The 13,400-nt window shown below is 41.8% G+C and overlaps 7 protein-coding genes across 7 annotated transcripts; 3 read left to right on the forward strand and 4 right to left on the reverse strand.

The window, feature by feature from the left end:
• Positions 1-1,476, reverse strand: SS1G_01663 (hypothetical protein; the record flags this gene model as incomplete). Its single annotated transcript, XM_001597419.1, has 2 exons — positions 1-890; positions 1,239-1,476. The coding sequence occupies 2 exons, from the start codon at positions 1,474-1,476 to the stop codon at positions 1-3; spliced, it is 1,128 nt and encodes a 375-aa protein (XP_001597469.1).
• Positions 1,477-2,103: 627 nt separating this feature from the next.
• SS1G_01664 (hypothetical protein) lies at positions 2,104-4,047 on the forward strand (the record flags this gene model as incomplete). The annotated part of the gene is made up of 1 exon (XM_001597420.1): positions 2,104-4,047. One exon carries the CDS (start codon positions 2,104-2,106, stop codon positions 4,045-4,047), a length of 1,944 nt encoding a protein of 647 aa, XP_001597470.1.
• A 607-nt stretch (positions 4,048-4,654) lies between these two features.
• On the reverse strand, positions 4,655-4,813 carry SS1G_01665 (predicted protein; the record flags this gene model as incomplete). The annotated part of the gene is made up of 1 exon (XM_001597421.1): positions 4,655-4,813. One exon carries the CDS (start codon positions 4,811-4,813, stop codon positions 4,655-4,657), a length of 159 nt encoding a protein of 52 aa, XP_001597471.1.
• A 1,109-nt stretch (positions 4,814-5,922) lies between these two features.
• Positions 5,923-6,252, forward strand: SS1G_01666 (predicted protein; the record flags this gene model as incomplete). Its single annotated transcript, XM_001597422.1, has 1 exon — positions 5,923-6,252. One exon carries the CDS (start codon positions 5,923-5,925, stop codon positions 6,250-6,252), a length of 330 nt encoding a protein of 109 aa, XP_001597472.1.
• A 1,644-nt stretch (positions 6,253-7,896) lies between these two features.
• Positions 7,897-10,069, reverse strand: SS1G_01667 (hypothetical protein; the record flags this gene model as incomplete). The annotated part of the gene is made up of 2 exons (XM_001597423.1): positions 7,897-8,369; positions 8,443-10,069. 2 exons carry the CDS (start codon positions 10,067-10,069, stop codon positions 7,897-7,899), a joined length of 2,100 nt encoding a protein of 699 aa, XP_001597473.1.
• A 927-nt stretch (positions 10,070-10,996) lies between these two features.
• SS1G_01668 (predicted protein) lies at positions 10,997-11,158 on the forward strand (the record flags this gene model as incomplete). The annotated part of the gene is made up of 1 exon (XM_001597424.1): positions 10,997-11,158. One exon carries the CDS (start codon positions 10,997-10,999, stop codon positions 11,156-11,158), a length of 162 nt encoding a protein of 53 aa, XP_001597474.1.
• Positions 11,159-11,916: 758 nt separating this feature from the next.
• Positions 11,917-13,050, reverse strand: SS1G_01669 (hypothetical protein; the record flags this gene model as incomplete). The annotated part of the gene is made up of 1 exon (XM_001597425.1): positions 11,917-13,050. The coding sequence occupies one exon, from the start codon at positions 13,048-13,050 to the stop codon at positions 11,917-11,919; it is 1,134 nt and encodes a 377-aa protein (XP_001597475.1).
• Between the last annotated feature and the right edge of the window lie 350 nt (positions 13,051-13,400).

The following is a 13,400-nucleotide window of genomic DNA, read 5'->3' on the forward strand; positions in this document are numbered from 1 at the left end:
TTAATTTTCCAATTTCTCCGCAAAGCCTTTCTGTTCAAGCTCTTTCGAGTCCTCATCCGGCACAAGCGCAACTTCCGACCCAGTGCCACTAGCCCCAGCTCCCAAATTATTCCAAGCAGCTTTATTCTTCTTTCTCTCACCCGGTCCTTCGCTTTTATACTGATAACCCCTCATTCTAGGACCTTGGCCGCTTTTTTCCGGAAGCTCGCTATCATATATTCTAGCGAATTTCTCGCAGTCTTTCTCGAATGTGCCTTCTTTGATACTCTGTCGTATCGAGGTGAAGAATTCCGAGAGGATGTAATGGTTGTGGATTTGGAGTAAGACCCAGCCGAGCATTTCTTTGGCGGATAGTAGATGTTGGATGAATGCGCGGTGGTGGGAAGTGCATGCGTAGCATTTGCAGGATTCGGAGAGGGGGAGGAGGGAGGTAGAATGGACTGATGTCCACATGTCGATACCGAGTGGAAGGACTGAGCTACCTTCGGTTGAGGATTGAGAGGTGTTTGGAGATGGGAATACGAAGGTCAGTGCGATTCCGGCATCTGTGGCGAAATTGATAAATGGGATGGTGAAGATATCCATTCCGAGGGATATTTGGCGGAGGACATGATGAGGAGATGAAGGTTCATCTAAAGAAAGGCGCGGGAGTGAAGACATCGTTGTTGTCTCTGGAATTTCGGGAAGAAGATTAGAGTCATAGAAAGCTAGACCTGAGATCTCATCCACGAGCTCATCGGATATTTGATTTATATATTCCCATTGACTTTGGTAATCTATAGGTAATATAGGTACAAATACAGGCTGTTCCTTGACTTTGTCAGACAACAATTGAGCCAGCCACTGCCCACTTCTGTCGCCCATCTTGGCGGTACGTTTTGCTCCAGCTACTGTGCTATAGGGGATATCAGCCAGAGCAATCGCTATATCTGGACATAAAGTTTCGATTGAATCAACATAGGACTTATTAGAAAGAGGTTGGAATCCTGTCGATGTGAAAATAGAAATGGCAGTGTTGCTATTGCCATTAGGAGCTGTAACAGCTGGTGTCCGTCTCGGTGCTAAAATAGATATAGCAGATCTGGATAAGCCGGTAAAAGCATGAAGAGGTGGCTCCGCTCCGGGGAAATTCAAAATAGGAGAAATGGTTGTTTTATTGCTCTTTTCTATGACTAGAAAAGATCAGGACAGAACGAACATGAATAAACACGTGATACAAGGAAGGAAATGGAACCTACAGTCTTCCAATGCAAAATGAACACCTGGTAGCCGTGCATGTGCTGCAATTACATCTGGTGTCATATGAGGTATAACGCCCCGAGAAGTAATGGCCAGAAAATCTGGAGTTTCTAGATCTTTCCGTCCTTCCACAGTAATTCTCCCGAGTCTTGGTCCAGAGGTATTATGATCCAGAGTACTCAAGATCTGGAATCCGAGCCTTGTAGAGCTCTTGGGAGCCATATTGATGGCAGACATGTTGATATGCGAAATACGAAGGTCGAACAAGAGGTTGATGTAATATAAATCGCCAAGATGTTGAGTTTTCTGCAGGCCAGCAACCCTCAATTCATATACAGATCGTCCGAACTCTAGAGATTGGCACTTGCAGACTTTAGAAACATCTCAATTTTTGTGATTCTGGACCAAAACTGTACTTTGGCGTGGAAAACAGACTGTCGTATCTATCTGACTAGATTACTACTTGGTATATTTTTTCGTGCGCTGACGGCCCGAACAGGATTAGCGTGTTGTTCCTAGAACGCTAGTCTATAAATGGTTACTTCGGTGAATAAGATAGCTTATCCTTATCCTTATCCGGGAAAGTCTGTGCGACAGAGGATAATTCCGAACATTCTTGAGTTTGGAAGGGAGGAGTAAATCTATCTTCAATACACTCAATTATCAATATCACAAATACTTTACCAAACATCTCTCTCTTCTTTTCATTCATTTTATAACACCTCTGTAGGGTTTGAACTTGCTGCAAACATTTAAATATCATTTAGATCCGGGTGTAACATGCCCGATTGGTGATAAATCGGCAGGGAAGCAGACACAACATTCGGAAATCTCGGATAATAAAGCCATTTCAATCTTGACAATATGGGAGATCAGAATGGTCGAGTCAATGGGAGGCAGCATTACACAGATAATAACCATCCTGATGATCCAATTGAAGATTCTACACTCACCCAACTTTTGCCGATGAACGAAATTTCAGACGATGATTCTCCTCCTACTCCACGTTTCTTACAAGACCAGTCTTCCTATCGATATCTAAAATGGGTTCCACTTCCGATCAGACGTATCGGTAAACAAGCCATTCGTTGGGCTGAAGGGCCAGAGCCTCTGCGCATAAATGTTATCAAGCCATGGTTTCCATGGTTCCAAGAAGCTCCATTGCGACTTTTGGATCGATACATACCCAAGAGGAGGCGTAGGATATCACTTCTCGTAGCATATTACTTTTGTTGGATTCTGACTTTTGCTCTTGTCTTACGCCAGAGTACATTCGCTACAGAAATAGAGGAATGGGGAGTTCCCGGCAATATTGGATGCGGGAATACATATTGGGTAGCTGGGAATAGGTGTGGACTAAATGGAAACGATTGTCGTCCATTCAATGGAAGTGGATATGCATTTCGTTGTCCTGCAAATTGTGCCAGTGTAAAAGTACTTAATCCTCGAGCTGTTGGAGCGCAGGAAATCATCTATAGGCCTTTCGTCATTGGCGGGCCTACAGATAACGATACCACTGCAGTCTATCGAAGTGATAGCTTTATTTGTGGATCTGCAATTCATGCTGGGGTCATTGACAATATCAAAGGAGGTTGTGGAGTTGTGAATTTAGTTGGGGAACGCCACAGTTATCAGAGTTCGAATAAGCATGGTATCAAAAGCATTGGTTTTGATTCAACCTTCCCATCCTCATTTGCATTCCAAGAAGGAATCACTTGCAAGGCTAAAGATTCGCGGTGGTCGCTACTATTTGTGTCTGTCACGTTCACTGTATTGCTATCGATCTTCACTACATCTCCCGGTGTATTTTTCTTTTCCATATTTACCGGACTTTTTGCTCATACTGGTCTTGGCTCTGATCCACCTAATCATGATACCATGGCAGGACTAGTCTCGAACATATTAGGGAAATTTCTTCCTGCAGCATTTTGCGCATTTGTCATATACAAATATATGGGTGTTGAACGTGCCTTGCGTGGGCTCACAGCTCAAATTGAAAAGACTATTTTATGGCTTGGGGCGGCTTGGGTTGGCACATTGTCAAATTATACTTTTGAGTGGATTCCTATTCAACGGTTGAATGCTCACGATATTAATCAACAGCCAGGTGCCAAACTTGCTTTGGCGCTTATTATTATGGTACTTATCATCATTATTGTGCAACAAGCAACATTCTTCCGTATGGAAGGTCGGCTAATTCGCTTTCTCGGGTTATATGGCGTATTTATAGCTGCCATACTCATATCTCTCCTAATACCTGGCCTCAGTCTTCGAATACATCATTATATTCTTGCCTTACTGCTGTTGCCGGGTACAAGTATGCAAACTAGACCCGCACTTCTCTATCAAGGCTTATTGGTTGGCTTGTTTATCAATGGCATTGCACGATGGGGATTTGATCCTGTGCTTCAAACCCCCGCAGCACTTCAAGGAGATGCGAATCATAATTCCGCGCTACCACATATTTCATATCCAGAAATTGTAATGGGCAGCAATTTCTCTTCTATATCCTTTTCTTGGCTCCCACCAACTGAACCATTTGATGGCATCAGTGTGCTAGTCAATGATGTAGAACGTTTTAGAGGATACGTGGATGAAGGATTCGCAAGTGATAAGCATTTCGTTTGGTATAAAGACTCTTCTTTACTACAACCTGAATACTTTAGATTTGGATATATGCAAGGATCTAGAAGTTGGGATTACACAAAAGCAGGAATTTGGCATGCTGATGGCACGTGGACGGAGATGAAAAAGGGACCAAGTAAGGTCAAGAGTAGATCACTTGACGGAGAAGTCTTCACTAGATAGATAGATTGGATGTGTAATATTTTGTTCATAGAATTCTACCATATAATTTCATATTTTTAGAAATACTATAGTATCTTCTCTATTTTATCGCCAGTGAAAAGTCTTTCCTTGTCATTGTGATACTCTGAATATGATTATGTCGAACTTCATATCCTTGAGAATTTCCTCGAGATTGTCTACACGATCCCTGAGTTCTTCACTCTCGGCATATTAACCTGCGAGAACGATTGATAATGAAGCCCACAAGTGTATTAAGAAACGTCAACTCTTATTCCCTCTAAAATGGTTCGGATGTGTTGAACAAAGCTCCAACTATTAATGTGTGCTATCCGTGAAAACCCATAGTGATAGCATTTGTGTCTTCTGCGTTATGCTTATCCACTTCATATCATGCTGAATTTTTATTTCATTAAATCACATTCGCAAGTTATTTCCCCTGTAAACTGAGATAGTATTCTCACCACCAATCCTCCCGATTTCTCTCTCTCAACTATCCTGCCCGTTCTTGTGTCGAGTTTTGGCGCACCATACTTGAGCTTTGCGCTCAGTGGTCTTCACATTTGGATCTTCATCCATCAGGGTGTCGGAGCTTTTCGTACTACTGCTATCACACGTACTCTAATCTGATATCTTTGGATTCCTTTGAACGTCGTCCATCTGACTTCTCCTTCGCACTCTCAGCTTGGGACATGTAATTCCACAAAGGAAAACGACTGTCTTCTAGGACACCCCCCACCCAAAACCTCTTAGCCATATCTTGTGCCATTTCTTCCTCAATATCTTTACAATCGTCTAAGTATTTGGGAAGCCGGGTGATGTAATAGTCGTTATACTCCAAAGATTGGCGAAGTTGAGCGCTTTTTATCTCCAATTTTCCGCCATTGCAAATACGATAAGAAATTTCGCTGTCCGAATGGGTACTCCGAATCCGATTGTGTGGTCAGCAAATAGCTTTTCACTGTACCTTTTTGTTGAAAGAAGCTCACTGCAACTCTGACATATTCGCCAAAGCGGTATATGTATACAAACTTAGCACGCTCTCCGGGAGTACTATCCTTCAAGCTATTTTCTTCCCAATCCGCATCACAATAGAATTCTTCGATTTCCATATCGAGGAGGTGATGGAGCGCTCTGGGGTTCCATTCGAAAATTATGGTTGCTAAGACGTCAATCAAAGACAAATTTTTCGGGACCTGGACCTGCTCCGACTTGTATCCTTTGGTTTCGAGGAGGTGCGGATGTACTCGAGGAGCATTTGCGGTAGGGTCAAGCTGATACTAAGGTCAACTGGATCACAAAATCCAATCCCCATGTTTCCTTTGAGCATCGCTGGAAGTTGTAGATGAAATAAAGGCAGAAAGTAGACTGGTTTGACCTTGCACATGAAGGTTGAGGATAAAGGAGCAATCAAAGTGCGAAACAGGCTCCTATTTAAGCAACCTTGAGGCACTGAAGGGTTTAATTGTCTCGATTTCCTTCTTCTAGAATTTCCTCAAAAAATAAATCACTGGATTTCTCAATCGGATAGGTACATATCAAGGCTAGGAGGCTGCATGGATGCCTACGATGACCCTCTGAATTAGTTTCTTTTCCGAGGCTCCTGCAGCTACTGCAAATTCTATTTCCTTTTCCTGAGATAAGCTACCGCAGATCTCTAATCATTGATTGTTTGGCCATTGGTTTTGATAGAATTATAAAATACTTCAGCACGTTTCCGTGCAAACGGCTGGTACCTACAACCCGATCCGGATTCCGCCAATTTGCCTTTTCCAATGAATGCTTTTCTCATCTCTCAAAGCTCAAGGCTTAAGAGTGGAATCTTCCACAATTTCAACTTTATTACCAATACTTTCACCCTATTCCTTGCATCCAAAAATGTCCGACCCGAATATCAAAGAAAGGACTGTAAAACAAGTCGACGTGGATCATAAAATTGAAATCAATCTCCCGGCTAACGCTCCTTCGGGGAAACCACACATAATCATGTGGGACGCGGTGAAAAGAGACAATATTCCACATGATTTGTCCACAGTTGATGTTATTGTGACTGTACTTTTTGAACTCAATCTTTCAGCTCTCGCCCATTTGTTTGATACTCAAATCGAGCAGTTCTATTGTTGGTGGAAAGGCAACGATGGAATTGAGGATTTGGAGGATACCGAAGATGATAGCAGCGATGGATCGGGCGCTAACCTCCCCTACTAGGTGCATATTCATCGCTTTGGAAAGCTTGTTCAAGTCTGGGCTAATAGCTACTCTAAAAAAAAGAAAATGCAATTTGTAAAAGTCCTCTTGTGTTAACCTCATACATAGATTGTTAGTCAAGGAGATTGTTCCTCGGATATCGAGATATCTCACTGTATCCACTATGAAAGAAGATAGGAGATCATAAGCTCTCAACACCATCGTAGCGATAGGGGACTTTACCTCCATAAAAACGACCCTGCCTGACATTTGCAAAAAACACGAACATCTATTAGCACGCGCGATGATTTCGGGAATAGATCTCGATAATAAAAAGAACTTGTTACTGAGCTATATATCACTACAACTACAAGCTTCAAAATTAAATGGACTTGGAACCTTGAAATATCCCAGACGCAAAACCAGAGTTGTTGTCTTAGATACTTGTCTTCCCAACGAATCTTCTCAAAATGATCAGGATACTATTATATGTATTCTGATAGGAGTAGCATATATATATCTTTGGGCCATAACGATTATGCTGGGACAAAGAAGACAACTGATAAAACCGCCGAGTTCCAAGATCAGGCCCCTGGTTCTGCGCTTCGAAGGCTGATTAAGGAGGTGACAAGTTCTTTAAAGAAGAAAAAGTGTGATGAGTGAGGATTTAATGACGGCCTCGGTGTGGAATTTGTGGTTTTTTGGGATATGTTTTTTTGTTGAGGGGATAATTATGGTGTCTAGAGTGTGTACAAGCCACCTGTAGGAACTTCATATCAAATAGTCGAGAAAGATAATCATCTCCGGGTAGATGACTAATATGAAGAGAGAAATTCCAATCAAATTTTAGATTTCGATGGTGATCTCTTTCATTTAATTGCTATGCATTTATTATGTGTGATGAAAAAACTTGTACGCCGAACAATTTGTAATGGAATAAATGTCTTGTAACCAACCTCCTCAAGAAAGTCATAGAATCATTGAGTTCCAGCTCTTTCCCCTTTTATATATATAGTTTCTATTTCTTATAATAAAATCATAAAGAAGGGATATAAAAAATTCTACTTATTATGTAAATGGCATTATAGAATAATATACATTTATAGCTTTATTACAGTGAGAAAAATAATTATATTTGAATCAAAAATAATTATTAATATAAAAATCATCAACAAATAAACTTCAATCAATGTACTTCTTTTATAAATTCTATATTCAAGTAATACAAATCACTTAAATAAATCATAATATTTATACCCTCATATATAATATAATATACTACACTATAAATATATACACATCACCCAAACAAATACTATTTATTACATCAAAGCCCATTCATCCATCCATCCATCCATTCATCCAGCACATCATTTATTTATTTACCCCCATCAATACCAGTCAATCCACCCAACCAGTCCTCCCAGCCAGCTAGTCAGCCAATCAGTCCCAAAACATACAATAAAGCAAGCACCAGCACCTAGCTAATCTATTCTAAGCACACGCACGCCAAAACTCCTCGTACATATCCGCTACTCTAAATATCCTTTCCTCATAATCTATTCTTCTTATAAGAAGACCATTCACCACAGATATCCACATCTATAGACACCTAACAAAGACACCCCAGCAAAAACATCCTACCCTCCTTACTCAACCCCGAGCTCAAACCAAAACCCATCTCTTCTCGGCCTCTTTCCCACCCACTCTCCTCGCCACCAAATCCAACGTCGCCTTAATCGCGCCTCCAGTCCTACCTGGAAACTTTTTCTTCAGTACTTCTACCAATCCTACTTTACTCAAATCACTTCCTTGAATAGCTTCTTTGAATGCAGGAAGATCGGAATCTGGTAGTAATTTCTTAGGTTTGTTGTCTCCTGCGGCTGGATGTATAGGGAGAGATGAAGATACGGAAGGGGAAGGAGAAGAGCCGAAGAATGAAAGTGGAACGGTCTTTTGATTTGAGATTTTGTTGTTGGATTTAGAGGTTGAGGGAGAGGGAGATGTTTGAAGAGTGTTGGTTGATTTCATGGAGTTTAGTGGGAGACGGGGAGGATCCATTGTTCCAGTTTGGGAGGGTGGTGCGATTGGTTCCCAGTATTGTGTTGAGAAGGGATCCATAGATTTGGTTTTCGGATCTAGTTTTATGTTAGTATTGATTCCTTAAAACTCCAAAAGAACAGTGAAGAATTCAAAAAACAATAAACTTACCAATAATAAACTCCATTCTAAATGGCATCATCTTAACATTTCTACTCCTCTTCTTCCTATCCTCCCAACACAATCCTGTACTAACTGGTTCTAAATCACCTTGTATTCCTCCCAATGCACGTCTCGAATTCAATAAATCATCATTCTCATCATCAAGAAATCCATCCATATCCTCAGCATCATCAAGACCCTCTTCATCCTCCTCTCCTTCACTATTCAAATCCTCGGCATCTTCATCCTCAATCCATTCCGTCTCACTATCATAATCGTAATTTGTATTCGGAAGATCGCGTCTCATGGGATTGCGTGCTAATTTTGATATTCCGTACATAGGAGTATGTGTGTATGTACCTTGATATGGAGGTCTAACATCTTCTTGAAATTTCAAAAACTTCATAGGAACATCCTTGAGCTGAGTTATTGTGCGTTTGATATGAGAGTTTTGAGAGTCGGTGGTGAGGTCGATAGGCTTTGAAGGATTGCCAGATAATTCCGCCATAATTTCTCGTACAGCAACAATTGATTTTCCTCGCTTTACTGAGTTGCTTGATGAGAGATGAAAGAGTTCCATAGCATCAAAATCTCGTTTTCTTCTGGGACTTCGATTACCCAAGATGTATGAATCAATTGTGGATTGTAAAGCTTGTGATCCTTCATCATCTCTCTCAAAGTGATTAATCGGTGCCAACCTAACGCCATTTTGGACGAAGAAAGCTGGAAACATTTTTTCATATGGTGAAATCTCTTTCTTACTCGGAGTCGAATGTGCGGATGTTGTGGGGGGTACAGCCGTGGTAAGACTTGATGAGGTAGGACTTGTTGAGACTTCATCTTTTGAAGCTTTTGTCGAAGCTGGAGTACCAAAGAAAGAAGATAAAGTCTTTTGACTTGCCGCCTTTTTCTTCTTTTCATCTTCGATTCTCTGTTTCTCTTCATCCTTCTTACGTTTTTCCTCATCCTTCAATCTCTTTTTTTCCTCCTTCGCAGCTTTTTCTTCCTCTTTTCTCTTCCTCTCAACCTCTTTCTCAGCATCTTTTCGTTTCTTCTCCTCCTCCTTCTCAGCATCCTTCTTCCTCTTTTCCTCATCTCTCTCCCTATCCCTCTTCCTCTTCTCTTCCAATTGTGCCTGCTTATCATTCTCCTTCTTCTCCCGCTCCCTCTTCCTTTCCTCCTCCCTAAACTTCTTCTCAATCAACCTCGCCTCCTTTTCCGCAAACGTCAACTTCGGTTTCTTAGCCGGAGGCATCTTACCCGCATCGCCATTTCCATTCAACACCGCAAAAGCCGTACCAACCATTGGCGAAACCCCTCTCAAACTAGGTGTACTCCTCGATCCCAAATCACTCAAAGAACTAGCCGTACTATCAGCAGGCGAAACTTCCCTTTCCCGTTCGCGTTTAATCGATTGTATGCTAACAGGTGGTGTGGGTAGGGATTCAGATGTAGTTTTGGACTCGGATATATCTGCGGTTTCCTTGGATGGAAGGGGAATATCGGGTTCTGCTTGCGTGTTTTGATTTTCAAGATGAGCCCGCTCATTCTCATCAACATGAAAAGGTCCAATTAAACCAAAAGACTCCGCAAAATCCCTCTTCTGCGATCTCGGTGACTCTTTCGTTGTTGCCATGATTTTGATTCTTCAATTCGGTTTTGTGCAATTTCTCGTCCAGATAGTTATTCACTGTGTGTAGTGTAGTGTACTTTCGTAAATAACTGATCCCCAATACCTCCAACCCATACAATACAATCCGTTCCGAATCCAATAATCACAAAATCAAAGCCGGACCCCAGCAAGTCTAAGTATTATCCTTTTCGAAAGGCAATACCAAATATCGATCGTATCGTATTGTATCGAATCGTAACCCCCGGTAGCAATTTATCTATTCTTAATCTTATTCCTTATTTCGCAATCCGCCGCAATTCGAATTTCGATAACAAATCCCACATCAAACCACTAAAAGTGTTAAAAGTGTTAAAATTGTTAAAAGTTGTCTCTAAGTTGTCAGTCAAACCCAACAAACGCGTCGATTCGACCGTACCGTGATGAACCATCCATCGCGTCTTCCTAAAGTGGGTTTCGCGTCAAGAGCGGCAGATTCCGCTTCCGGTTTCAACAAGCAGCAAGGGTCGATGTGGCTGAGAATTGATCCGTACGGTACGAAGAGTACAGCCTCGAATTCGTAATATTACCTAATAATAATAATAAGTTGTATCTACGACAGCTCTAGGTATCCTTTCATAAAATCTTTATTATTGCCACATAATACATACATATATTCTTTATTCCCGTCCAATCTAATCCCAACCCATCAATCCCAATCCCAATCTCAATAAATCCATCCACAAACCCGTATCCATCCTCTCCACCCGAGCCACATCCCCACATTCCCACAGCCACACTTTCACATCCACATCCACTTACAAACTTACAAATTCACAAAACAAAGTCCAAAAACCCCGGAAATTACCTACCTAGCTACCAACAAGTCCGAAACAAATCCAAACACAAATTAAAAAATCTTCATAAAACACAAAAGTCCGTATCAATGTATCAATGTATCAAATGTATCAAATGTATCAAATGTATCAAATGTATCAAATGTATCAAATGTATCAAATGTATCAAATGTATCAAATGTATCAAATGTATCAAATGTATCAAATGTATCAAATGTATAAATGTATTAATCAGATGAATGAACCCGTGGGTATATGATGAATGAACGGGCACAGCATTTTATTTTTATATTTCTTCCGAGGGCTGCGAATTAAGACCATCTCTATATGGGGTTTGAGTTCTCATTCATGAGTTCGGGTGAAGAATAGATAGATAGATAGATATACACAAGTTAAAGCACATATATCACATTCACACTCACACTCACTTCAATTCAATTCAATTAAGTATTCCAGTCTCATCTTCATCATTCAATATCCCATTATCACCTCCTAAGTATGTGTATGTATGCAAGCAAGCAAGCATGTGCCATCTAGGCGACACCCCATGCCAATTCCATTCGTACTCTGCCCTGCCCATTCATATCAGGGCCAAACAACAATGCAACGCTAATAAAACGATTGTTCGAACAATTCCAGTCCAATAATTCAAGCTTGAGCCCCCAAGTCGGCGTCAACAAACATGCTGCGGATGATTAAAGTAGTCCTTGTACCCAATCCAAAATGTTCCCACGGACCATGTATAAAAAGTGTATGCCAGCCATGAAAAAGCACGCCCAATTCCTAACTCCACCAAACCAATCCAAATTGATATTGCCATGTAATCCATAATACTCCCCATGCTACGCCTTTTAAATGCAGTTGCTTGCTTTGCTCTTTGCTCCAAGGTAATGTTATTTTTCATCATGATGTGATGTGAATTCCACCGTCTAAAGGTATCCCCTCTCCTAATCGCACGTCTTTTGTTGTATTATGCTTCTCTCAACCGGCGTATGCATCCTCCTTTCCGTCTTGCTTTTAATCACTATCCGAATGATCTGGGTTGGCGATAAACAGTCGACCAGCACCAAGAGTCATGGTTGTTGTTCGCTCGTCAACACTTCCCCTTCTTCTTAATTCATCAGGGTTCCTGACGCTCTTTTCTCGTGTCATGGATGACTTAAGCAAGCTGTTACTTGCTAACCTGGCGGCATCACCCGAGTTTAGATCCGCAATACCATCCGCTCGTTCTCCACTGCTAATGCTTCCCCCTGCACTTCTCGTCCCATCGCCTCCCTCAAAGTAATCCCTAGCTTTCGGATGACCAATTGCTACAGGAGTTTCCCCAGTCTCGGCCACATCCGCAATCGATTCCCGTCTCTCTCTTTCACTTGGTGGTGTATTACCTGAACTCCATCTGCCAGCAGTTGAACTTGCACCGGACTGTCGTGAGTATGTGAGACCTCTTCTACCACTTCCAACACTACTGCGTCCACTACCAGTTCTTCGATGGTATAGAATTCTTCCACTATCCCCATCATCATCACTATCCCCGCCTTCCACCTCACTCGCACTCAATCTCATTGGCACACCAACTACACCTCCAACGAGATCTCCAGGGCTATATCCTACCAATCCGGCCTTCCCATGATGTCTTATTTTTGCCGTAACCCTATTACTCCCAACAAGACTATTTGTTCCACCTGTAGATATTCTCCCTTGTAAAGGTCCTCCAAGAACTGCCGCCGCCGCTCTCTCCTTTGCAGCCTTCTGTTGAGCTATTAATCGTGGATCCTCACGTTGCGATCTATCACACCAAACCGTCGCCTTTTGTTTTCGCATTAGAGCCACATAGCCTTGTGGTTGCAAATTTCCCGACCGTGAAGAAGTGGATCGCCTCAGGTCTTGAGAATTTCGATTTGGCACAGGTCCATTACCACCACTACTGGCAGTCGTTGAAAAGGTACCCGTCGAGGGAGTTCTCCTTGAAGAAAATCCGCTTATCTGCATATTTCCGGGGTAAAGACTTTGTGGGTGTTGAGGAGGGTAATTGATGGAAGGGAAGGTGGTGGAGGAAGTAGTACGAGTTCGACTATGATTGTTGTATGATGCACCAGGAGAAGTTTCGAAACCAGGTGGCATTGGTTTCCTCTGAGGGACATCGGCCATCATATTGATGGATGAGAATTGGAGACTGCGGGGACGATGTTGAGGAATCAGCTAGGAGATGAATTTAATTGGTCGCAAAAAAAAAGAAAAGCCTCCTAAGAGGAGAGAATATTCCAAGTAAGCTGCAGTGGCTAGAGTGTTCTGCGAGGCTATAGATCAAGGAATGATTTTTTCCTTTGAGGCTAAAAACGAGTAGCTAGTTCCCTTCCAATCTGAGGCCTTTAAAAATTCGAGATAGGTAATGCGTAATTTTGGCAGTTGGCGTAGAATTGGATGATGTGGTGATTGGAAAAGCGCCTCTAGCTGATTTTAAGATGTATGCGTGGAGCAACTTAATTTTTTTCCTAGGTTTG

Source organism: Sclerotinia sclerotiorum, genomic scaffold (assembly GCF_000146945.2).
Source record: "Sclerotinia sclerotiorum 1980 UF-70 scaffold_2 genomic scaffold, whole genome shotgun sequence".
NCBI lineage: Eukaryota > Fungi > Ascomycota > Leotiomycetes > Helotiales > Sclerotiniaceae > Sclerotinia > Sclerotinia sclerotiorum.